The sequence below is a fragment of the Oncorhynchus mykiss genome, chromosome 18 (assembly GCF_013265735.2).
Source record: "Oncorhynchus mykiss isolate Arlee chromosome 18, USDA_OmykA_1.1, whole genome shotgun sequence".
Classification (NCBI taxonomy): domain Eukaryota; kingdom Metazoa; phylum Chordata; class Actinopteri; order Salmoniformes; family Salmonidae; genus Oncorhynchus; species Oncorhynchus mykiss.
This window is the reverse complement of record NC_048582.1, coordinates 5,715,902-5,740,367: the sequence shown is the minus strand read 5'-3', so window position 1 is coordinate 5,740,367 and position 24,466 is coordinate 5,715,902. Positions and strand designations below refer to the sequence as shown.

At 41.4% G+C, this 24,466-nt stretch overlaps 1 protein-coding gene across 5 annotated transcripts in view; it reads right to left on the bottom strand.

The window, feature by feature from the left end:
* Window positions 1-756: 756 nt before the first annotated feature.
* Window positions 757-24,466, bottom strand: part of LOC110510710 (zinc finger protein 883-like) — a 586,683-nt gene continuing 562,973 nt past the window's right edge. For 3 of the 5 annotated variants that reach the window (XM_036951168.1, XM_036951165.1, XM_036951169.1), the window contains exon 6: window positions 757-4,864. In XM_036951168.1, the coding sequence (XP_036807063.1) occupies window positions 3,681-4,864 (1,184 nt within the window). In that variant the 3' untranslated portion in view covers window positions 757-3,680. Of the gene's footprint in view, window positions 4,865-4,888; window positions 5,230-24,466 lie in introns of those variants that run through there. The other 2 variants (XM_036951166.1, XM_036951173.1) reach the window with 2 other exon arrangements.

Genomic DNA, 24,466 nt, shown 5'->3' with positions numbered 1-24,466 from the left:
ATACCTACAGTTGGTTTAGAAAAGTCGTTTGAAGTGATTTGTAAAAGTTTATAGGCGACTTTTGTAATTTTAAAAAGTGACGTTGCGTCTTGTAAATGGGCTTTTTGCAGCATCAGACTGGCCTTCAGCAAATGACATTTTGGGTATACAATGACGGATTTAATCGGGAAAAAGACCCAATTGTGATGTTTATGGGACATATAGGAGTGCCAACAAAGAAGCTCGTCCAAGGTAATGAATGTTTTATATTTTATTTCTGCGTTTTGGGTAGCGCCGGCTACCGCAAAATCTGTTGTTTACGTGTCGTGCTGGTATTTTGGGGGGGTGCATGCTATCAGATAATAGCTTCTCATGCTTTCGCCGAAAAGCATTTTACAAATCTGACTTGGTGGCTAGATTCACAACGAGTGTAGCTTTAATTCAGTACCTTGCATGTGTATTTTTATGAAAGTTTGAGATTTATCGAGTACTATACTCGAGTACTATAGGTGGCGCTCTGAAATTTCCGCTGAGCTGTCCCTGTGCAGGGACCACCTCCATAACAAGTTTTAACACAGGCTTAGGAGATCTTATACGTTTTGTTCTACGAGATCATATCAGTCATTTAACAGGACCTGTATGAACTATGAAGCATTTTATGTGCTTTATATGATACATAACTGCAGCAAAATGCAAAAAAAGTGATGTTAGCTGATGAAGATTAACTCATAGAAAACGTATGAGATCTAAGCCTGTGTTTACCACAGACCTTTTAGTGCCTACAAAAAGACCATTACTATTGCTCTCGATTGCTTTGCAGCATGGGGAGGGGGCATGATCACTGAGAGTGCGTTCTTCTTGTTTGATGTTTATTGGTGTTGTTCAGACCAACGTTAAAGGCGCATCACTGCCACCTGGCCTGGAGTGTTATAGAGACATGTGGTTCTGTCCTGGTGACATCACAGCGTCAGAGAGAACTCCTGACTGTAGTCATACCAAAACACTCCAGGCACTCAGCCCATAAGAACCATTCATACTGTCAGATCTAATATGAAGAACTGAATACAACCATAAGAACCATTCATACTGTCAGATCTAATATGAAGAACTGAATACAACCATAAGAACCATTCATACTGTCAGATCTATAATGGAAGAACTGAATACAAAACAGAAGAGTTTGACCAGTACAAATTCATGTAACTTTATTTTTAATTAGCAGATCAATTAACTTAACTTATGCAGTTATCCAAACACATTCATTATCAATGACTAAAACAAATGTTTTTAAAAGATAACTTAATAAACACATGTAGTAGTTTCATAACCTGTGTATCATTAAACAGTTGTTTAATAGCAAAAATAATCCCCCCAAACTAATGTTGAAAACTGATCATCTCTATCTGATACATGTCGTGTCTACTAGTTCATTCCCACAGAGAACTTTAGAGGGACAACCCGAATGAAAGCAAGTGCCCACAGTAATGTTCCAACATCTGGTGGAAAGCCTTCCCGGAAGAGCCTGTTATAGCGGCAAAAGGGGGACCAACTCCATATTAATACCCATGTTTTTGGAATGAGATGTTCGATGCGCAGGTGTCCACATACTTTTGGTCATGTAATGTAGAATAGAAATTGTAGGACGTATAAATTACAATTTATATGATATGTTATGAATTGGAATTTGTAAAATATGTTACAAATGTTCAATATGTTACGAATTACAATTTATTGTTGCTAATGCTAGCTAGGTGGCTATGCTTTGGGTTAAGTTTAGGGTTAGGGGAAAAACTTTTAGCTAACGTGCTAAGGCGCGGCATGCTAAGCTAACATGCTAAGGAGCGGCATGCTAAGCTAACATGCTAAGGAGTGGCATGCTAAGCTAACATGCTAAGGAGCGGCATGCTAAGCTAACATGCTAAGGAGCGGCTTGCTAAGCTAACATGCTAAGTAGTATCTAAAAAGGAGTAAGACGTTGCAAAGTTGCTTATTAGCTAAAATAAGCTAAAGTCATCTGTGATGAGATTCAAACATGCAACCTTTGGGTTGCTAGATGTTCGTGTTATACGCCCAGCCATCCAAAGAGCAGGAGTAAGGCTTCTCTCCTGTGTGTATACAGTTGGTGTGTTTTTAAGCTGACCAGTTGAAACTCTCCCCACAGAAAGAGTTAGACCAGGCTGAGAGGGAAGCAGTACCACCATGTCAACTGTTAAACTATAAAATGTTTGTTTTTAAAATGAGAAGCCTCACAGAAGATATTTAACATTAACTGAAAATCCAAGGTCATCTCAATATATTGTGTCTATAAGGTAGTAGTTTTGGAATTGTTAGCTAGATTACTTGTTGGTTATTACTGCATTGTCGGAACTAGAAGCACAAGCATTTCGCTACACTCGCATTAACATCTGCTAACCATGTGTATGTGACAAATAAAATTTGATTAGATTAGATTTGAATATCTTTACATTAGAAGCTAACAAAACACACCAAAACAGACAAGGTGCACAGTGATATGTAAAGTAAAGAGAGGCTAACATTCTATAAACACTCCCTTTCCTCTGCACAGTTTTCTCACAATGAGAAACAATAGGATTACAATAGTGTTCTACACTTTCTTCATTTGATCCAATTTACTGTTACAACTTATTTTAAGACTCTAATCTTAACTGTTCTGAGAGAAGTGGCGGTGGTGAGACCTCTTTGCTCTCTTCATGCTGTTGCTCTCAACACTGTCTCCTGTATAGGCATAGACAGACTTTACAATTGGAGGATGCATTTAATGCATATTTTATCATATTCAATAGGCTACATCTGTCGGTACATATATGTGACAAATATATCATATCTTATAACTAGCTCTATTAAAGGGAAATGAAGCACCAACCAAACATCAACATGTGAAAATGGCATCATCAACCAATTAGTAGGCAATGCCTCCTCATAAATTGGTCCAAAAAAAAAATCACACGATGCACACCGATGATGTCATTAGAAACACTTATCTTCCTCAATCTTTTTTTTACTACAGAAACACGCAATATTCACATGTTGATGTTGGGGTGGTGCTGGAGATGAGGAATATCCCTTTAAGTTAACAGTCTAAAATGTGCTAAATGCTCTGCAGTTGTGCATTTGGTTTGCTAATTTAGTAGTTAGTTAGCTAACTTCTCCTGGATGCTGTCTATTATATGCTGTCTAATATATATATATATTTTTGCGTGCAGTTACCTAATATTCTGGTATGGCACAAGGTCAATATGAAGGTACGACAATCTGGATAACACCCAAGCCTAGCTAAGGTGTCCAACAGAGATAAAATATTCCCACAGGCAGTGCAGTACACACAAGCTTTTCCCCAGTGTGTGTTCGCTGATTAACTTTTAGATTACCCAGTGCTGTGAAGCCTTTTCCACAGTCAGACAAGGAGTAAGGCTTCTCTCGGTCTAAGAAGCAGTAGATCTGTTCTATGTGCACTATTTCTATGCTTCCCGTTCTGAAGTTTAGTTTTTTTACTTCCATTTTTGTACAACAGCTGAAAATACAATATTTTGATCATGGAAAATATATTTCACAGCGGTTTAGATTTTTTTAGCTGTGACACAATGACTGCTTATTTTAGAACTATTGCAATTTGAACACACAGGAAATGGTGGAGTGATTTCTACATAGTGCATCTTTAAGTGATGGAGTGACTTTATCTCTTAGCTGGTCTGAGAGAACTGATGAGGCTTCTGCCCTTTATGTATACATTTGTGGCGTTTTAAGGTATCCAATCGGGAGAAACTCTTCCCGCAGTCAGAGCAGGAGTAAGGCTTCTCTCCTGTGTGTATACGTTGGTGCGCTTCTAAGTTGCCCAGTTGGGAGAACCTTTTTCCACAGTCAGAGCAGGAATAAGGCTTCTCTCCTGTATGTATTCGCTGATGACATTTTAACATATCCAATCGGGAGAAACTCTTTCTACAGTCAGAACAGGTGTAAGGCTTCTCTCCTGTGTGTGATCTTTTATGAACTTTTAGCTCAGCTGATGTTGTGAAGCACTTCCCACACTCAGAGCAGGAGTAAGGCTTCTCTCCTGTGTGTATACGTTGGTGTGCTTCTAAGTTGCCCAGTTGAGAGAAACTCTTACCACAGTCAGAGCAGGAGTAAGGCTTCTCTCCTGTATGTATTCGTTGGTGACATTTTAACATATCCAATTGGGAGAAACTCTTTCCACATTCAGAGCAGTAGTAAGGCTTCTCTCCAGTGTGCACTCGCTGATGAACTGTCAGAGCTTGTGATGTTGTGAAGCTCTTCCCACAGTCAGTGCAGGAGAAAGGCTTCTCTCCTGTGTGTATACGTTCGTGTGTTTTTAAGTTGCCCAGTTGAGAGAAACACTCCCCACAGTAAGAGCAGGAGTAAGGCTTCTCTCCTGTGTGTATACGTTTGTGTGTTTTTAAGCTGCCCAGTTGAGAGAAACTCTTTCCACAGTCAGAGCAGGAGTAAGGCTTCTCTCCTGTGTGTATTCGTTGGTGGGTTTTTAGGTGGCCCTGTTGAGAGAAACTCTCCCCACAGTCAAAGCAGGAGTATGGCTTCTCTCTTGTGTGTATTCGATGGTGGGTTTTTAGATGGCCCTGTTGAGAGAAACTCTCCCCACAGACAAAGCAGAAGTATGGCTTCTCTCCAGTGTGCACTTTCTGATGAGCTGTCAGAACATGTGATGTTGTGAATCTCTTCTCACAATCTGTGCAGGAATACAGATTCTGGTCTGTGTGTATTTTTAGGTGTGTTTTTAGATTTGATAGAATTGGGAAACTCTCCTCACAATGTGGGCAGTGGTGAGACCTCTTAGCTCTGTGATCTTCCTGCTGTTGCTCTCTGGATGTAGAGAATGTCTCAACATGGTCTCCTGTGTGAACAACATCAGAAGAACCAGTCAGTTGGTGTGATATACATGTCAATCAAATGCAATTTATGAAGCCCTTTTTACATCAGCAGTTTTCACAAAGTGCTTTAAAATATATCCAGCTTAAACCCTCAAAGAGCAAGCAATGCAGATGTAGAAGCACATTGGCTAGGAAAAACTCCCTAGAAAGGAGGAACCGGGCTCTGAGGGGTGGCCAGTCCTCTTCTGGCTGTAGCAGTAACATATGAACTCATCAGTAGGCTGTACAATCCAAACGGGGAATACATCTATTCTAAAAGTGGGTAACAGTCAGGCTTGTGGTCTATATAAATGCTCTCTGGATGTAGAGAATGTCTCAACATGGTCTCCTGTGTGGTCGAAAGGTTTCATGAGCTGAAATAAAATATCCCAGAAATGTTTCATATTCACAAAAAGATTATTTCTCAAAAATGTTTACATCTGTGTTAGTGAGCATTTCTGCATTGCCAAAATAATCCGTCCACCTGACAGGTGTGACATAAAGAAGCTGATTAAACAACATGAAAATGTATACGGAGACTTGATTACACACAGGTGGATTGTATTTATCATCATTAGTCATTTAGGTCAACATTGGATCATTCAGAGATCCTCACTGAACTTCTGGAGAGAGTTTGCTGCACTGAAAGTAAAGGGGCTGAATCATTTTGCACGCCCAATTTTTCAGTTTTTGATTTGTTAAAAAAGTTTGAAATATCCAATAAATGTCGTTCCACTTCATGATTGTGTCCCACTTGTTGTTGATTCTTCACAAAAAAATACAGTTTTATATCTTTATGTTTGAAGCCTGAAATGTGGCAAAAGGTCGCAAAGTTCAAGGGGGCCGAATACTTTCGCAAGGCACTGTATATTGTGAATAATGATGAGTGAGAAAGTTACAGACACACAAATATAATACCCCCAATACATGCTAACCTCTCACCATTAAAAGAAGAGGGGAGGTTAGCATTTGTTTTGGCGGAGGGCTATGATGTGTTTTACATCTGTTACTTTCTCACTCATAATTATTAACGTAGAAGTGTTTAGAAACATATTCTATTCTTATTTAATAACTGGATAGGAGTGGACTCGAACTAAGGTGTACCCAAGAGCCATCGCCAGCAATCATGGATCTTTATTTCTTCTTCTCACCAACAGTCATATTTGACATTAAGTTGGCTTACATGCATAATCGTAGCCTATTTTACAAGGGGTGATTTGCAATATCAGCCATTTTATCAATTGATTCTTCAGCGATAAAAGTAATATTTCATCCATGCTTTATGAGTTTAGTTGCCTTTTACTCATTTTAGGTATTTACATTTTTACTTGCATTTCATCTCGTTATAAACAAAATGTCTTCTGCAATATCTTGTTGCGTCAGTCTTGGCCATTAGTCCCCATCTCATAATGATACATTCTCCTCCCAGCTGCAAACCAAGTGTCAAGGTGGCTATCGTCAATAATGTATCGAATAAGAACTGTGGCTTTAAGCTTCAGTCATTTTGCCTGTAGCCTATTAATGTTAAATACATGGGGGTTTTCTTCTCCATAATTCTAACAATTTGCTTAAGTTTCTATGTACCGGGATTCACCTTGTGGTCTATAATTTATTCGGGGAAATGCTTCTCTATGCAAGTTTCAACATCCTAACCTACTAACAACGATTTGGTCCCAGTCACCATTTTCTAGTTGCAAATGAAGGCTACCCAGCAACGTGTTTCTAGTTGCAAATGAAGGCTACCCAGCAACGTGTTTCTAGTTGCAAATGAAGGCTACCCAGCAACGTATTTCTAGTTGCAAATGAAGGCTACCCAGCAACGTGTTTCTAGTTGCAAATGAAGGCTACCCAGCAACGTGTTTCTAGTTGCAAATGAAGGCTACCCAGCAACGTGTTTCTAGTTGCAAATGAAGGCTACCCAGCAACGTGTTTCTAGTTGCAAATGAAGGCTACCCAGCAACGTGTTTCTAGTTGCAAATGAAGGCTACCCAGCAACGTGTTTCTAGTTGCAAATGAAGGCTACCCAGCAACGTGTTTCTAGTTGCAAATGAAGGCTACCCAGCAACGTGTTTCTAGTTGCAAATGAAGGCTACCCAGCATCGTGTTTCTAGTTGCAAATGAAGGCTACCCAGCATCGTGTTTCTAGTTGCAAATGAAGGCTACCCAGCAACGTGTTTCTAGTTGCAAATGAAGGCTACCCAGCAACGTGTTTCTAGTTGCAAATGAAGGCTACCCAGCATCGTGTTTCTAGTTGCAAATGAAGGCTACCCAGCAACGTGTTTCTAGTTGCAAATGAAGGCTACCCAGCATCGTGTTTCTAGTTGCAAATGAAGGCTACCCAGCAACAAGTTTTTACCACATTGGTTCCCTTACTGGTTCATCGGTCCTTGGTTAGCGCTCAGTTTTTCATAATACTTTTACTCAAGTGCCTTTTCACGGGTGGTCCTACAGTTTCTATGGTCTCAAAGTTTCACGAGTTAGACAGTCGGCTTCTGAGTACAGGTCTTATCACACATGCTTCCCATCCGTGTAGGTTTGGGGGATGTTTAGGGTAAGTAGTTTGCAGTTCCCACGAATAATTGTTAACTCTAGTGGACCTCAGCTCATATTTTTTTATACCTATATTTAACTAGGCAAGTCAGTGAAGAACAAATTCTTATTTTCAATGACGGCCAACCGGGGAACAGTGGGTTAACTGCCTTGTTCAGGGGCAGAACAACAGATGTTTACCTTGGCAGCTTGGGGATTCGACGCTCTAATTACTAGGCTACCTGCCGCCCCATAGGCCTAGCAACATGTCTCATACAAGACAAATCACATTATTTCAGGCACTATTACGTCTAGTCGCTTTGTCTCGCAACTTATCCAGAACACTGCAATCTGTCTGGTGTTCAACATTCCCAAGTTCCCCCATGTCACACCCTGCTCTTCCGTACATTGCACAGGCTTCCAGTCGAAGCTCACATCCACTACAAGATCATGGTGCTTGCCTACAGAGAAACAAAGGGAACTGCCCCTCCCTACCTTCAGGTTATGCTCAAATCCTACATCCCAAACCGAGCGAAATTACTCAAATGTAAGTGTAAAAATGTACAAAACAACCATTGCTGTGCAGTCTGGAGTTTGGCAGGGATGTGTGATGTCAGAATTACAGAATAGATTGAACCTGCTTTTACCATGATTAACAGATTTACCAATCTTCTCCTCCTCTTCTTCATCTTTAATGTTGACATTCAGCTCCAGTGTTTGACTGCAGTCTTCCAGCTTCACTGTTGCCATCTCTGGATCCTCCAGTGCAAACTGGGCTCCACTGTCACAATCAGGACCCAGTGACTGTAGGTTTGGACTCACTGTGGAAGGAGAGAGGCAGGTTGGGTTTGTCCTCACTGTTGATGTAGTAATAAAGAGAAACAGACATAAAAATGATCGTCTTGACAGTTCTGGAACTTTTTTATTCTGTAAAATATGTTTTTTCCTGTTCAATTATCTAATTTCAATAGATCAAGTAGCTAAGCATAGACAACAAAAATTAATTCCCATTTGACACAAAGTGCACACTTTAAATTACACAACGTAAGTGCACTTAACCTATATAGTAGATTTCCTGGATTCACATACAGTGCATTTCGAAAGTACTCAGACCCCTTGACTTTTTCCATATTTTGTTACGTTTTACAGCCTTACTCTAAAATGGATAAAATGTATTCTTTTCCTCATCAATCTACACGCAAAACCCCATGACATCACAATACCCCATGACATCACAATACCCCATGACATCACAATACCCCATGACATCACAATACCCCTTAATGACAAAGCGAAAACAGGTTTTTAGACATTCTTGCAAATGTATTAAAAATAAAAAACAGAAATAACTTATTTATATAAGTATTCAGAGCGTAAAGGAATGTGTAAGTATGTGTGTGTGCCGTGTGTTTTGTGTGTATTAGTGGTGTGTGTGTTTAGGGTCGAGTGAGTGTACTTCGAGCCTGAGTCAGTGCAAAACATAATAATAGATAAGAATAAAATAAAAAGGGGGTCAATGCAAATTGTCCAGGTCACCATTTGATTAACTGTTCAGTAGTCTTATGGCTTTGGGGGTAGAAGCTGTTAAGGAGCGTTTTGGTACCAGACTTGGTGCTCCGGTACCGCTTGCCGTGCGGTAGCAGCGAGAACAGTCTGTGACTTTGGTGGCTGGAGTCTTTTACAATGTTTAGGGCCTTTCTCTGACACCGCCTGGTATAGAGGTCCTGGATGGCAGGGTGCTCGGCCCCAGTGTGGTGCTGTGCCGTACGCACTACCCTCTGTAGCGCCTTGAAGTCGGATGCCGAGCAGTTGCCATACCAAGCAGTGATGCAATCAGTCAGGATGCCCTCGATGGTGCAGCTGTAGAACGTTTTGAGGATCTGAGGACTCATGACAAATCTTTTAACCCTCCTGAAGGGGAATAGGCATTGTTGTGCCCTCCTAACGACTGTATTGGTGTGCCTAGACCATGAAAGTTGATGTTGATACCGAGGAACTTGAAGCTCTCGACCTTCTCCATTACAGCCCCATCAATGTGAATGGAGGTGTGCTTGGCCCTCCTTTTCCTGTAGTCCATGATCAGCTCCTTTGTCTTGCAGCACACTGCCAGGTCTCTAACCTCTTCCCTATAAGCGGTCTTGTCATTGTCGGTGATCAGGCCTTCCACTGTCGTGTCGTCGGCAAACTTAATGCTCATGCAGTCTTGGGTGAACAGGGAGTACAGGAGGGGACTAAGCATGGATCCCAGAGGGGGCCCCGTGTTAAGGGTCAGCGTGGCGGATTTGTTATTGCCTACCCTCACCACCTGGGGGCGGGCCGTCAGGAAGTCCAGGATCCAATTGCAGAGGGAGATGTTCAGTTCCAGGGTCCATAGCTTAGTGATAAGCTTAGAGGCCACTATACCATTTAACGTTCCCTTTGACCCGGTCTGGAGGAGGAGATTCATTTTAGGAGCAATGAAATGACGTCATGTTATTGTATATAAACTGTTACTCGTGGTAACGTGGCAGCGCGCGCCGAGAATAAATTCTGTTACCTATTATTGATAAGACTGGTCTCTGTCTATTTTATGCAAACAAGAATCTTACAAATTCTCATTAAATAGATTAAGGGAATTCAATTAATGAAAAAACATTGGTATATTTAAATTACAGTAACACAGAACACGCTGGCCATGGCAGAACACTGACATTCCGGTCTTGCAGGAAATCACGCACAGAACGAGCAGTATGGCTGGTGGCATTGTCATGCAGGAGGGTCATGTCAGGATGAGCCTGCATGAGGGGTACCACATGAAGGAGGAGGATGTCTTCCCTGTAACGCATAGCGCTGACATTGCCTGCAATGACAACAAGCTCAGTCCGATGATGCTGTGACACACCGCCCCAGACCATGATGGACCCTCCACCTCCAAATCGATCCCGCTCCAGAGTACAGGCCTCTGTGTAATGCTCATTCCTTCGATAAACGCGAATCCGACCATCACCCCTGGTGAGACAAAACCGTGACTCGTCAGGGAAGAGCACTTTTCGCCAGTCCTGTCTGATCCAGTGACGGTGGGTTTGTGACGGTGATGTCTGGTGAGGACCTGCCTTACAACAGGCCTACAAGCCCTCAGTCCAGCCTCAGCCTATTGCGGACAGTCTGAGCATCTGAGCACTGATGCAGGGATTGTGCGTTCCTGGTTTAACTCGGGCAGTTGTTGTTGCCATCCTGCCCAATCCTACCAGTCCCGCAGGTGTGATGTTCGGATGTACCGATCCTGTGTTGTCACACGTGGTCTGCCACTGCGAGGAAGATCAGCTGTCCATCCTGTCTCCCTGTAGCGCTGTCTTAGGCGTCTCACAGTACGGACATGGCAATTTATTGCCCTGGCCACATCTGCAGTCCTCATGCCTCCTTGCAGCATGCCTAAGGCACATTCACGCAGATGAGTAGGGACCCTGGGCATCTTTATTTTGATGTTTTTCAGAGTCAGTGGAAAGGCCTCTTTAGTGTCCTAAGTTTTCATAACTGTGACCTTAATTGCCTACCATCTGTAAGCTGTTAGTGCCTTAACGATCAATCCACAGGTGCATGTTCATTAATTGTTTATGGTTCATTGAACAAGCATGGGAAACAGTGTTTAAACCCTTTACAATGGAGATCTGTGAAGTTATTTGGATTTTTACGACTGATCTTTGAAAGACAGGGTCCTGAAAAAGGGACGTTTCTTTTTTTTACTGACTTTATTTACTATGACATGTGGTTGTCTCAACAAGCTATCTTAACATGAATGAACTGATGAAGATAAGTCGCTCTGGATAACAGCGTCTGCTAAATGACTCAAATGTCAGTGTAAACATGTACAAAACGACCACTGCTGTGCAGTCCGAATTTGGCAGGGATGTGTAATGTCAGAATTACAGAATAGTTTGAACCTGCTTTTACCATGATTAACAGATTTACCAATCTTACTGTATGTAGTTACTGTATGTATTCATATCAGTAGTCTGGTAGTGTATGTATTCATATCAGTAGTCTGGTACTGTATGTATTCATATCAGTAGGCTGGTACTGTATGTGTTCATATCAGTAGGCTGGTACTGTATGTATTCATATCAGTAGGCTGGTACTGTACGTATTCATATCAGTACGCTGTGCAATACAAATGGGGAATAAAATATTGGGGAATGAAAAGTATTCTAAAAGTATCTCATAAATCATGAAAAGTATGATCTATATCATCCTCCACTCACTATCACAAGGGTTAGAAACTATACAGACTAATTTCATAGAACTTTAAAACACTGGCAGTTTGTCTACTTCACTTCTTTAGTCTGCTCTCTGATCACTCCAGATAGACCAGTGAATAAAACAAATGCTGGAAATACTGGTGTCAAACCACCAAGTCTCAGTAGCATGAAATAACATCTACCTTCTCATTGAAACAGTTCATCATGAAACAGTTCTACTGCAATTTTTCATACACAGTGGGAAGTTGGAATGAACAACAAACTTAGTTAGGTAGAACCTGCTTTTACCATGACTAACAGACTTCCCAATCTTCTCCTCCTCCTCTTCTTCTTCTTTAATGTTGACATTTAGCTCCAGTGTTTGACTGTAGTCCTCCAGCTTCACTGATGCCATCTCTGGATCCTCCAGTGCAAACTGGGCTCCACTGTCACAATCAGGACCCAGTGACTGTAGGGTTTGTCTTCACTGTTGATGTTACTGGCCTCAGACTTGACCTGAGTCGTCCTGTAGTAATAAAGAGAAACAAACACAAAAGTTATTGCCTTGACAGTTCTGGCACTTTCTTTATTCTCTAAAAATATATTATATGTTTTTTAATTAAATTCTCATTTCAATAGATCAGGTAGCTAAGCATTGACAACTCAACATTCATTCCCATTAGACACAAAGTACACACTATAAAGGACACAACGTAAGTACTCTTAACCTATAGTAGATTTCCTCAATTCACATAAATCCATAAATGACTCAAAAACCATTTAGGTTGCCGTTTGTTTTAGGCAGTAGTATGAACTATTTCCCTGAACAACCATGTCTCCGACATATTATTTCAACTAACAAAAATCTCTTGTATTTCCCGTTCACACCATAGTAACATTTATAAATAAAGACGGAAACAACTGAATATCTCTGAATATTACTACACATGTAGAAAACTGATAATCATTACATTCAGCTTCCAAACTGTAGTGTGACTGTGTGAAACTGTCCGTCTCTACTGCTGCCCCCTTACTGCCTGCTTACTGAGCGAAACGCAGACAAGCTGACAGTCCTCTGAATTTACCAACGCCCCCGAGCGCACTATAGAGTACATTTACAAACAAACCCTAAAGCCAGTAGGGTCCAGCTGTGACATCATCTGTCAGAGTCTCGATGCTGCCTGCCACCTACTGATATGTCATCTCAGTGCAGTGCATCTCTCAGGTTAAGTGGGCGTTTCCAAAGGAACTATATATGGAGACGTGGGCGTTTCCAAAGGAACGATATATGGAGAAGTGGGCGTTTCCAAAGGAACGATACAAAGGAGAAGTGGGCCTTTCCAAAGGAACAATATCAGGAGAAGTGGGTGTTAAAATATTCAATAACAAATAATACATAGTAAAATAAATGTGTTTTATAAGGTAGCTAACGTTAGCTAGCATTTACATTTACGAACAACTTAACTACGGTTAGGTAGGTAAAGTTCAAAGATACAGTTCAGTGAGTGAAGAGTTTTTTTTTTTTTTGCATAACTGAAATTCCTTACTGTCATTTCTGCAGATCATGACTAAAGTCTGACAACCCAAACGAGGTATTGAGTGGCACCTTTCGAAACCCCCACTTTTCCTAAGAGACGCACTGCATCGATAGACGACCTAGCGGTAGTGGGCAGGCAGCACAGAGACCCTGAGGGGCGACTGTGCTGAGAGATGGACCCCTCTATTTAAAACTGCATGAATTCGGTCCAGTCAAATGTTTGGGCCAAGCCAAAGGTCGGCCGAAATTGTAAAACATAAACGTCTATAATTTGATAAGTTTGGTCCGGTCCGTGGATTTTGAAATCCAGCCCGCACCTTAAAAGACCCCCAAAATAGACTTCCAAAAGAAGTCGAGGGGCTCCTCCGCAGACAGAGTGGACGCCGCCATTTTACCAACTCAGGAGCTTCATTTTACACAAAACCAATAACATGTAAAAACGAACAAAAAAAATCTCAAATAGATTCTTTATGAAATGACCTTGTCGAAATGATGTACATTCACTCGGAAGACCCCCAAGTCTACGTGACATGTAAAATAGTTTTTAATCACGTTTTTCACTCACTGGGTTTGACACAAACAATAACGCATAAAACCGGAAGGATTTGTTATCTAGCATGTTATGACGTTCTTTCGATGTTAGACTGTTTAAACTTGCTATCACATACCTTCAGTAATGAAGAGAAACGGACACAAAAGTTATCCTCTTGACAGCACAGTTATGGCGTTTCTTTATTCTGAAGAATGCGATCGGGGTTGCCAGGTGTATCAGAAATGTCTAGCCCAATGATCAAAACCCGTCCACAAGGCCTGAAAACGTGCCGATTTTTTTTCAGCCGCAAGAGAGGAGTTGACATATTTTGCCATAGTTATCGCCTTTTCCACAACGTTATGGAGCGAATTAAGAAGGAATATCGACGTAAGAAGTTACATTTGGTTTTCCATCAAAATAATAATTATTGCAAACTAACATGACTAATAAAGGAATTTGAATATGTCTCAAGACTAAAGACAATTCGCTCTTATTAAACTCGCCAGATCATTTTCAGTCATTGGATGTAGATTTAACTGCTATGATTGTAAATAAATCCCTTGTGCGCATGTGCATAACTATTGATCAATCCAACAGGAGAGTTTGAGGGATGAAAGTTGGACAGAGGATCTCGAGATCTCTGTGCAAGAAACACTTGGACGAACTTCAAAAAACTAATTAGGATATTGACTTAAACCCTTTACAATGAAGGCTATTAACTTGTCATTTCAAATATGCATAGGCTAGGCTTACTGACTAAAATCTGGGTTTATGATTGTAATTCAACTTTGCCATGGTTTGGTTAGCTAGATGCAAGTAGTATATAGCCAGATAGCCCACAGTAGCCTAGGCAATATATAAGATGAATGATTTATCAGCTTGCTTAGTTCAAATTGACAGAGCATTTAGTTAACATGAATAGCGAGGCGATTGTTACGTAAGAAATGGTTATTGCCCAATGGCCTCCTGGAATAAACTACTGAGGACGGGGTCTTGAATTTCAATCACTGAATCATATATTAATAATTTGTATATTTACCTGTAGCCTAATCTGACTGACTATTACCTTCAGTCTAATGCATTCTAGCAACAGCTGATATAACTGTGCCCATAATCACAACTGATAACTTCCTATTTCATTAACTAAACATGGCCATTAATAATTGCATAATTACACAAGGCTACAAGAACAATAAACTGAAGTTATAGGCTATGGATTAAATCCGTTTGACAGCTCCAGGTAGGCTACACAAGTGGCACAAATTTATTTGCAGTGACTCCAGTGATATCGTCATCTCAACATGTTTATTGTATGAAATGGTAGGCTACAGTAGCTTACATAGGCATACAAATTAATAGGCTACTTAATGGCTAACATATGTATCATTCTCCACATTTAATATCAGTTTCATTGTGGACTTTTCCGTAACAGAAGCACGCGAGGGAGTTCCATAACTTCTATTTAAAATGTCCCGCTCGAGATCCAAGAACTGAGTATGCTTAAAACCCTTCGCTTTATATGGTTTTCGCGCGTGCCGTTCTGTCTCCTCTCACGCCTCGATCACACCGACAGTGATTTTGTACACCAGAAGTACAACTTGTTTCCAATGGAACGCTTTGTTTGCCTTGCAGTATTGCGTTGCAGAGGCAGTTGTAGTGCGTTGTGTGGTGCATACATTGAATGTATCGAACGTGCGAGTAAAACTGTATGCGTAAACGGTTTGACAGAAATGGTAGCAGAAGGTGAATGTTGAACTCTTGTTGCACACATGTCCAGATGATGCTATCAAGGCGTCACTCACGTTACTCAGCTGCCTGCTGCAGCACTCAGTCTCAAACCACACACACCTCGGCCTCCGGCCCTCCCACTCCCCACCACTCACTTGCTCAGCAACAGACTGCCTCACTGCCTGATAGTCAGCAGCAGGTCACATTGAAATAAATATTTTAAAGGAAAATGCTATAGCTGCTGCGGTGCAATTAAGAAGTAGCCCAAAAACCCGCAACCCGCCACCATTACATTTTAACCCGATATCGTTTTCCAAGTAGCCCACAGGAAAACTGCAAACATGGCATCCCCGAATAGGAGGTATAACGTTTCCCGGTTGCAGGGACATCACTCCATAGAAATCCAATATGGCTGCCAACGCAATACCATATATGGACAAGTGTTTGTGACACCAAACTCAGTAGCTCTACTCTCATTGGTCCTAACGATTTTCTTAAGTTTTTGCATGTAGCTTGCGACACCGCCATCAAATAAAATTGTATTTGTCACACGCGCCTTATACAACAACCGTATACCTTACCATGAAATACTTACTTACCAGCCCTTCCCAACAATGCAGTTAAAAAATAAGAAAATTAACAAATAGATAAAGAAAATACATTGTACTAGTAAGACATCATGGATGACATCATGGATGACATCATGGATCATCAGAAATGGGGATAGATAGATGTATGTATATATAGAGAGAGAAAGAGAGATAGATATATAGTGCATATTTAATGTGTTAACAAGGCAAATAGTTATATGTATTATATTTACCTGCATGTATACCTAACTAATTGCCTGTATCTATATTGCAGAGATAAGTAGTGTCTTGCAGAGTAAAGATCAGAGCTCCAGCAAGCTCGTTTTGAGACCTAGCTACTGTAGCTAGCAACCCAACAAGTGTGTACCAATACCAATTTCAAATACAAAAAACAACACAACAGGACATTTCCTTAATCCCACCTGGCCTATCAGAGTTCCAGATGGAGCTATCAGCATATTGCTTACACCTATCCAATACTTCCAGATCTACACAATAAGATCTACTAGGGGTTTATTGGGGGTTTCAGGGATTTGTGCCAATGAACCAAGACCCTGGGCTCTGAGTTCAGGCCCAGATCAACACCACAATAACAAGAGACTCTATTTGTGCTATTAAATATAGTAGGTCTGCCCATACTAGGGATCAGGCTTTCCTGACCTGTCATGGTATGTAGGGCATTGGCCACCAACCCTGTTCCTGGAGAGCCACCGGGTGTGTCTGCTTCTGTTCCAGTAAACACTATGAGACTCATACACTGGAGGGTTTGTAAGTGTTGGTCTAAGATCCCTCCTACATACATTACAATGATGGATATTTAAACATAGTTATAGTGGAACATAGGGTTGTGCTAAAACATAGAGAGGGAGAGTAGTATTTAGGGAATGTGCAATAGGTTGGGACCAGCAGAAGCACCAGCCTTGACAGTATGTCTACTTAGTACGGGACCAGCCATGGAAGCTCCATCAGTCTGACAGTAGGTCCTCTTACAACTGGACCAGCCATGGAAGCTCCATCAGTCTGACAGTAGGTCCTCTTACTATGGGACCAGCCATGGAAGCTCCATCAGTCTTCACTGTAGTTCCACCAGTCTGTTTTACAGCCTCTGCATATGATACATCATGACTGATTCTATATCTCTGAGCCTCTCTCTGCACCTGGCATTTACCAAATGCTGCACAATTGCCCCCCTTGTCCCATCATGCACTAGCGCGATGTGGCGGGCCGGGCGCAATGCATGCTGACATGGTCGCCAGGTGTAGAGAGAGGCTCAGAGATACATTGGTGCGGCTGGCTTCCGGGTTATGCGAGCAGTGTGGCTTGGCTGGGTTGTGTTTTGGAGGACGCACGGTTCTCGACCTTCGCCTCTCCCGAGTCTGTAAGGGAGTTGCAGCGATGGGACAAGACTAACTACCAATTGGATACCACGAAATTGGGGAGAAAAGAGGGTAAAATAAAAATAAAATATTTTTAAATACCACTCTTCCAACTTACCCTACACACAATTAAAAATCCACTACCCCATTCCACTACTTTGACCCTATCTGCTCCTGCACCACGCCAACGGCCTGGGAGGACGGGACACCAACACTCAACACACACTGTAACTCTTCTGAAGTCAAATCTCATTCAGGATCCCTCACCTTTGACCCAATCTCCTCTACTTTCTTCACTGCTTCAACATATGACACCTTCTGCACTACTGTGACTCTGGACATCTCAACCTGCTTCTCTCGCACCGGACATTTCCAATCCCCAGCAACATGGGCACCCCTACAGTTGACACCAATGTTCCCTCTAAACTGCACTTGGGCACGCAGTAACTCAGAGACTGATGCGCAGCTCCCCAGGACTGCAGCACAGAAGTGTCAGCCCACAGAGAGAGGCAGCTCCCCAGGACTGCAGCACAGAAGTGTCAGCCCACAGAGAGAGGCAGCTCCCCAGGACTGCAGCACAGAAGTGTCAGCCCACAGAGAGAGGCAGCTCCCCAGGACTGCAGCACAGAAGTGTCAGCCCACGGAGAGAGGCATGAGATTGAACTTCACTAAACTTTCTAGAGTTTTCCTTGTTATTTAACTACTTCTCCCTTTACCATGGCAACTGTGATCGAATCAACACAATATTAACCACTTTCAATATAACATACCGAAAACAAAATGAACTATGCAAGACTTAGTACGCAAAACTAACTATGCAAGATACTTTGTTGTGGGCAGAACACATCAGAGTAAGATTCTATTGTGTTGACATGCACAACTCAGCCCGTACTTGACGCAGACTGGTGCGGCCTAACCAATCAGAGCTGCAGTAGGCCTATATGTAGATAGATATTCCATATAGATTGATCTGTGCCATTTAGTTTGAACTGGACTGTTTTTACAGCATGAAGGGTTGTGAGTTGATGCGGTTGTTTTGAAATCAAAGCAGGAGCTGCATGTGCACATTTTGGACATGTCCTTTGCTAGTTAGTGAGTTATTAGCCCAGTTATAGATTATTTGTAGTCAACAATGGGCGACTGGTTGCTTCCTACAAGAGCACAACATGTCTACATTTCTAGACATCTGAAAAGAAAGTCAGGTAAAGACTTAATTTGTCTGATATTCTGTAATAATGGTATGGGAATAATAATGCATTTTGTTTTCTAAAGTGGTTTCTTGCATCAAACAACACATGTTTAGTCACCTCCTTGTCTGAAGGACAAGTGGATAAACAGGTTCATGTCAAGACCTGCATGTTTTTATTTTTAAGTCTCATGGAATGTAGATCGACATCGAACACCACTCATTGGCTGCTACTGTAGGCTGAATGATAGAACAGCTATTTCCATGTTAAAATATTATGAGATGCATTTTCTCCATTGATTTGATGGTATGCCAGAGGAAAATAAACTCTGGACCACCAATACTCCACACACAGAGATACAAGCAAAACTCTTCCTCACTCTCCATTTGGCAAATCTCACCATAATTCTATCCTCCCGATTCCTGCTTACAAGCAAAAATTAAAGCAGGAAGCACCAGTGACTAGATCAATAAAAAAATGGTCAGATGAATCAGATGCTAAACTACAGGACTGTTTTGCTAGCACAGACTGGAATATGTGATAGCCCACGTCTACCACAACCTCTTCTATTGTGTTAGTAAGGTTCAGCCTGCTGCACAGACTCTATGGAGGCTTTAGAGCACCTGGTTAAACTGTGTGTTGAGAGCATTTTAAACTCTCAATAGTTAAATGAGTGAGAAATAGATGTCATTGTTGCAATAGTTTGTGAGTGGGCAACATATGCTATCATTTCAAATTGGCATGTTGAATTATTTTGTCATTGAACTATTGTATAATGCTTTAATTTCTCCAATCTGGACATTTTTGTGCTACTGTTACTACCTTACACAAGCTTGCATTTTCACCCCATAACATTTAATGGAATTACACATCCTTTTTACCTCAGATTTGTGATGTTTAGATGCTAAGCTACAGGACTGTTTTGCTAGCACAGACTGGAATATGTTTTGGGATTCTTCCGATGGCATTGAGGAGTACACCACATCAGTCATTGGCTTTATCAATAAGTGCATTGACGACGTCGTCCCCACAGTGACCGTACTTACATACCCCAACCAGAAGCCATTGTGCAGATGTTGCCTGGATTACAGAAGGCTAAATGCTGCCGCTTTCACACTAACCCAAAAACATGAAAGAAATCCTGATGTGCCCTCCGATGAACCATCAATACAGGACTAAGATCGAATTGTACTACACCAGCTCCAACGCTCGTCAGATGTGGCAGGGCTTGCAAACCATTACATACTACAAAGGGAAGCACAGCCAAGAGCTGCCCAGTGACTTGAGCCTACCAGAAAAGCTAAACTACTTCTATGCTCAACTCGAGTCAAATAACACTAAAACACGCATGAGAGCACCAGCTGTTCCGGACGACTGTGTGATCACATTCTCCGCAGCCGATGTGAGTAAGATCTTTGAACAGGTCAATATTCACAAGGCTGCGGGGCCAGGCGGATTACCAGGACGTGTGCTCCGGGCATGTGCTGACCAACTGGCAGGTGTCTTCATTGACATTTTCAACATGTCCCTGATTGAGTCTGTAATACCAACATGCTTCAAGCAGACCACCATAGTCCCTGTGCCCAAGAACACAAAAGCAACCTGCCTAAATGACTACACACAAAAGTGCCCTCAAAGCTCATCAGTAAGCTAAGGACCCTGGGACTAAACACCTACCTTTACATCTGGATCCTGGACTTCCTGACGGGCCACCCCCAGGTGATCAGGGTAGGTAACAACACATCCGTCATGCTGATCCTCAACACAGGGGCCCCTCATGGGTGCGTGCTTAGTCCCCTCCTCTACTCCCTGTTCACTCATGACTGCACGGCCAGGCACGACTCCAACACCATCCTTAAGTTTGCCAATGACACAACAGTGGTAGGCCTGGATGCTCTTGATGGTGCAGCTGGGAATGAGGTAGTTGGGTGGGCTATTTACAGATGGGCTGTGTACAGGTGCAGTGATCGGTAAGCTGCTCTGACAGCTGATGCTTAAAGTTAGTGAGGGAGATATACAGTTGAAGTCGTAAGTTTACATACACTTAGGTTGAAGTCATTAAAACTCATTTTACACAAAACCAATACCATGCAAAACGAACTCAAATCTCAAATAAATAGATGACTTATGAAATGACCTTGAGGAAATGATGTACATTCACGACAGACCCAAAGTCTCTAGCTATGTGAATTGTAAAATAGTTATCACGTTCACTTGGATTTAAAAACACAAATAACACAAAATATTTACCAAACGTGATCATTCCTTTTCAGATTTGTTTAGCTAGCATGTTTTGAAAGTTTAAACGTGCCATTTGTTATAGAACTGTAGTAATACAATTGAAACGGACACTCCTTATTCTGAAGAACTGTGCGTGCATTCCCGGAACTTGTTCATTCCACTTTACTTGCAATCCGGGATCCTTGGGATGGCCCTATCCCAATAGATTCACAAGTAAAATGGTTAAGGTTAAAAGATCAACTTGAACACTATAACAAACCATGATATCATGTCCTCCTCTGTATCTAATAATATACAATGAAAGGACACTTTAAAAAAAGAAAAGCTAAATATTTTACTAAAGTCTAACGCTTCTTCTTCGGTATTGGGTTGGCGGATCGCATCCATAGGGATTTGATTTATTTCACCTTTATTTAACCAGGTGGGCCAGTTGATAACAAGTTCTCATCTACAACCGCGACCTGGTTAAGATAAAGCAAAACAGTGCGACAAAAACAACACAGAGTTACACATGGAATAAACAAACGTACAGTCAATAATACAATAGAAAAGTCTATATACATTGTGTGAAAATGTAGTAAGTATAGGGGAGGTAATGCAATAAATAGGCCACAGTGATGAAATAATTACAATTTAGCATTAACACTGGAGTGATGGATGTGCAAGTAGAGATACTGGGGTGCAAAAGAGAAAAAATAAATAACAATATGGGGATGAGGTAGTTGGGTGGGCTATTTACAGATGGGCTGTGTACAGGTGCAGTGATCGGTAAGCTGCTCTGACAGCTGATGCTTAAAGTTAGTGAGGGAGATATAAAGTTGAAGTCGTAAGTTTACATACACTTAGGTTGAAGTAATTAAAACTCGTTTTTCAACCACTCCACAAATTTCTTGTTAACAAACTATAGTTTTGGCAAGTTGGTTAGGACATCTACTTTGTGCATGACAAGTAATTTTTCCAATAATTGTTTACAGATTATTTCACTGTCTCACAATTCCAGTGGGTCAAAAGTTTACATACACTAAGTTGACTGTGCCTTTCAACAGCTTGGAAAATTCGAGAAAATTGTCATGGCTTTAGAAGCTTCTGATAGGCTAATTGACATCATTTGAATCAATTGGAGGTGTACCTGTGGATGTATTTCAAGGCCTACCTTCAAACTCAGTGCCTCTTTGCTTGACATCATGGGAAAATCAAAATAGCTCAGCCACGTTCATCTGTACAAACAATAGTACGCAAGTATAAACACCACGGGACCACGCAGCCGTCATACCGCTCAGGAAGAAGACACGTTCATCTCTAGGAGACAGAACGCACTTTGGTGCGAAAAGTGCAAATCAATCCCACAACAACAGCAAAGGACCGTGTGAAGATGCTGGAGGAAACAGGTACAAAAGTATCTATATCCACAGTAAAACGAGTCCCATATCGACATAACCTGAAAGGCAGCTCAGCAAGGAAGAAAGAAGGAAGAAGCCACTGCTCCAAAACCGCCATAAAAAAAGCCAGACTACAGTTTGCAACTGCACTTGGGAACAAAGATAGTACTTCTCTGAGAAATGTTCTCTGGTCTGATGAAACAAAAATAGAACTGTTTGGCCATAATGACCATCGTTATGTTTGGAGGAAAAGGGGGGAGGCTTGCAAGCCGAAGAACACCATCCCAACCATGAAGCACGGCGGTGGCAGCTTGTTGTGGGGGTGCTTTGCTGCAGGAGGGACTGATGCACTTCACAAAATAGATGGCATCATGAGGTAGGGAAATTATGTGGATATATTGAAGCAACATCAAGACATCAGTCAGAAAGTTAAAGCTTGGTCGCAAATGAGTCTTCCAAATGGACAATGACCCCAAGCATACTTGTGGCAATATGGCTTAAGGACAACAAAGTCAAGGTATTGGAGTGGCCATCACAAAGCCCTGATCTCAATCCCATAGAACATTTTTGGGCAGAACTGAAAAAGCGTGTGCAAGCAAGGAGGCCTACAAACCTGACTCAGTTACACCAGCTCTGGCAGGAGGAACGTGTCAAAATTCCCAACTTATTGTGGGAAGCTTGTGGAAGACTCCCTGAAACATTTGACCCAAGTTAAAAATTTAAAGTCAATGCTACCAAATACTAATTGAGTGTATGTAAACGTCTCACCCACTGGGAATGTGATGAAAGAAATAAAAGCTGAAATAAATCATTCGCTCTATTATTATTCTGACATTTCACATTCTTAATATAAAGTGGTGATCCTAACTGACCTAAGACAGGGAATCTTTACTAGGATTAAATGTCAGGAATTGTGAAAAACTGAGTTTAAATGCATTTGGCTAAGGTGTATGTAAACTTCTGACTTCAACTGTGTATACAGTATTTTACTTCAAACAGTTTATTTAATTTAATTATACACAAGAGAAGAGGAGGTTGCCCAGCATAAATTCATGTACAAACATAATTTTTAATTACATTCTTGTCATTTAGCAGATGTTCTTATCCAGAGCGACATACAGGACAAATAAGTGTTAATTGCTTTGCTCAAGGGCACAATGACAGATTATTCACCTAGTCGGCTCGGGATTCAAACCAGCGACCTTTCAGTTACTGGCCCAACACTCTTAACCGCTGGCTCCCTGCCAGATCAATTAACTTCAATACAGTTATTCAAATACATTCATCATCAATGACTACAATAATGAATCTAGTATTCAAATACAATTTAATAAACACAAGTAGTTGATTCATAGCTTGTTTATGATTAAACAAAAGTTGTTAAGTAATAAAATAATCCACCCAAACTAATGCTAAAAACTGATCATTACACCATCTTTATATGATATACACGGATAGGGATGCACAATATATCGTTGAGCATATCGGAATCTGACAATATTAGCTAAAAATGCCAACATCGGCCCGATGTTTAATTTAACACCGATGTGCAAAACCGATGTTAATTAAAGCTGACATGCATACCTATATAACGTGGATAGATGACGCCACGAAAAATACAGCCCTAAACAGAAAAAAGCAGAAAAATACTAAGAGCACACTTCCAACAACTAAACAAGTTCAGTCAAGCAGTCATTTGAAAGAGTAAGTACATTTCAGCGAGACAACTCAAAGGCGAAATCTATTAACGCCAAGATAATGACATTCGTTGCCCTTGACAAATCAACCGTCCTCTGTCGTGGATGACGTTGGCTTTCGCCGACTGGTCAAGCCCCAGTATACACTATTTTTCAGACGGTGACCTACCGGAGTTGCACAGAATTGTTAAAACGCACATCTATGGGCGTCACTGCTATTAGCTTCACAACTGATATTTGGACCAGTGATGTCAGCCCCATGAGTATACTGAGTCTGACAGCACAGTGGGTCGATGAGGATTTCGCACTGAGGAAAGCAGTATTGCATGTTCAAGAATGTGCTGGTTCTCATACCGCTGCAACCATTTCAACGGTGTTTGAAACTTGCAAACATGAACACACTCCTCGCGCCAATCCAACAAATGTCTCGAGAAATAAGCTAATCAACTGCGCCTGCCATACGTAAATGCCAACAAAATAACTTTTTGGTCGGTGTGGTTTGTGGTGTGTAACTTTAACTTAACTAGGCAAATTAGTTAAGAACAAATTCTTATTTACAATAACGACAGGGATGCT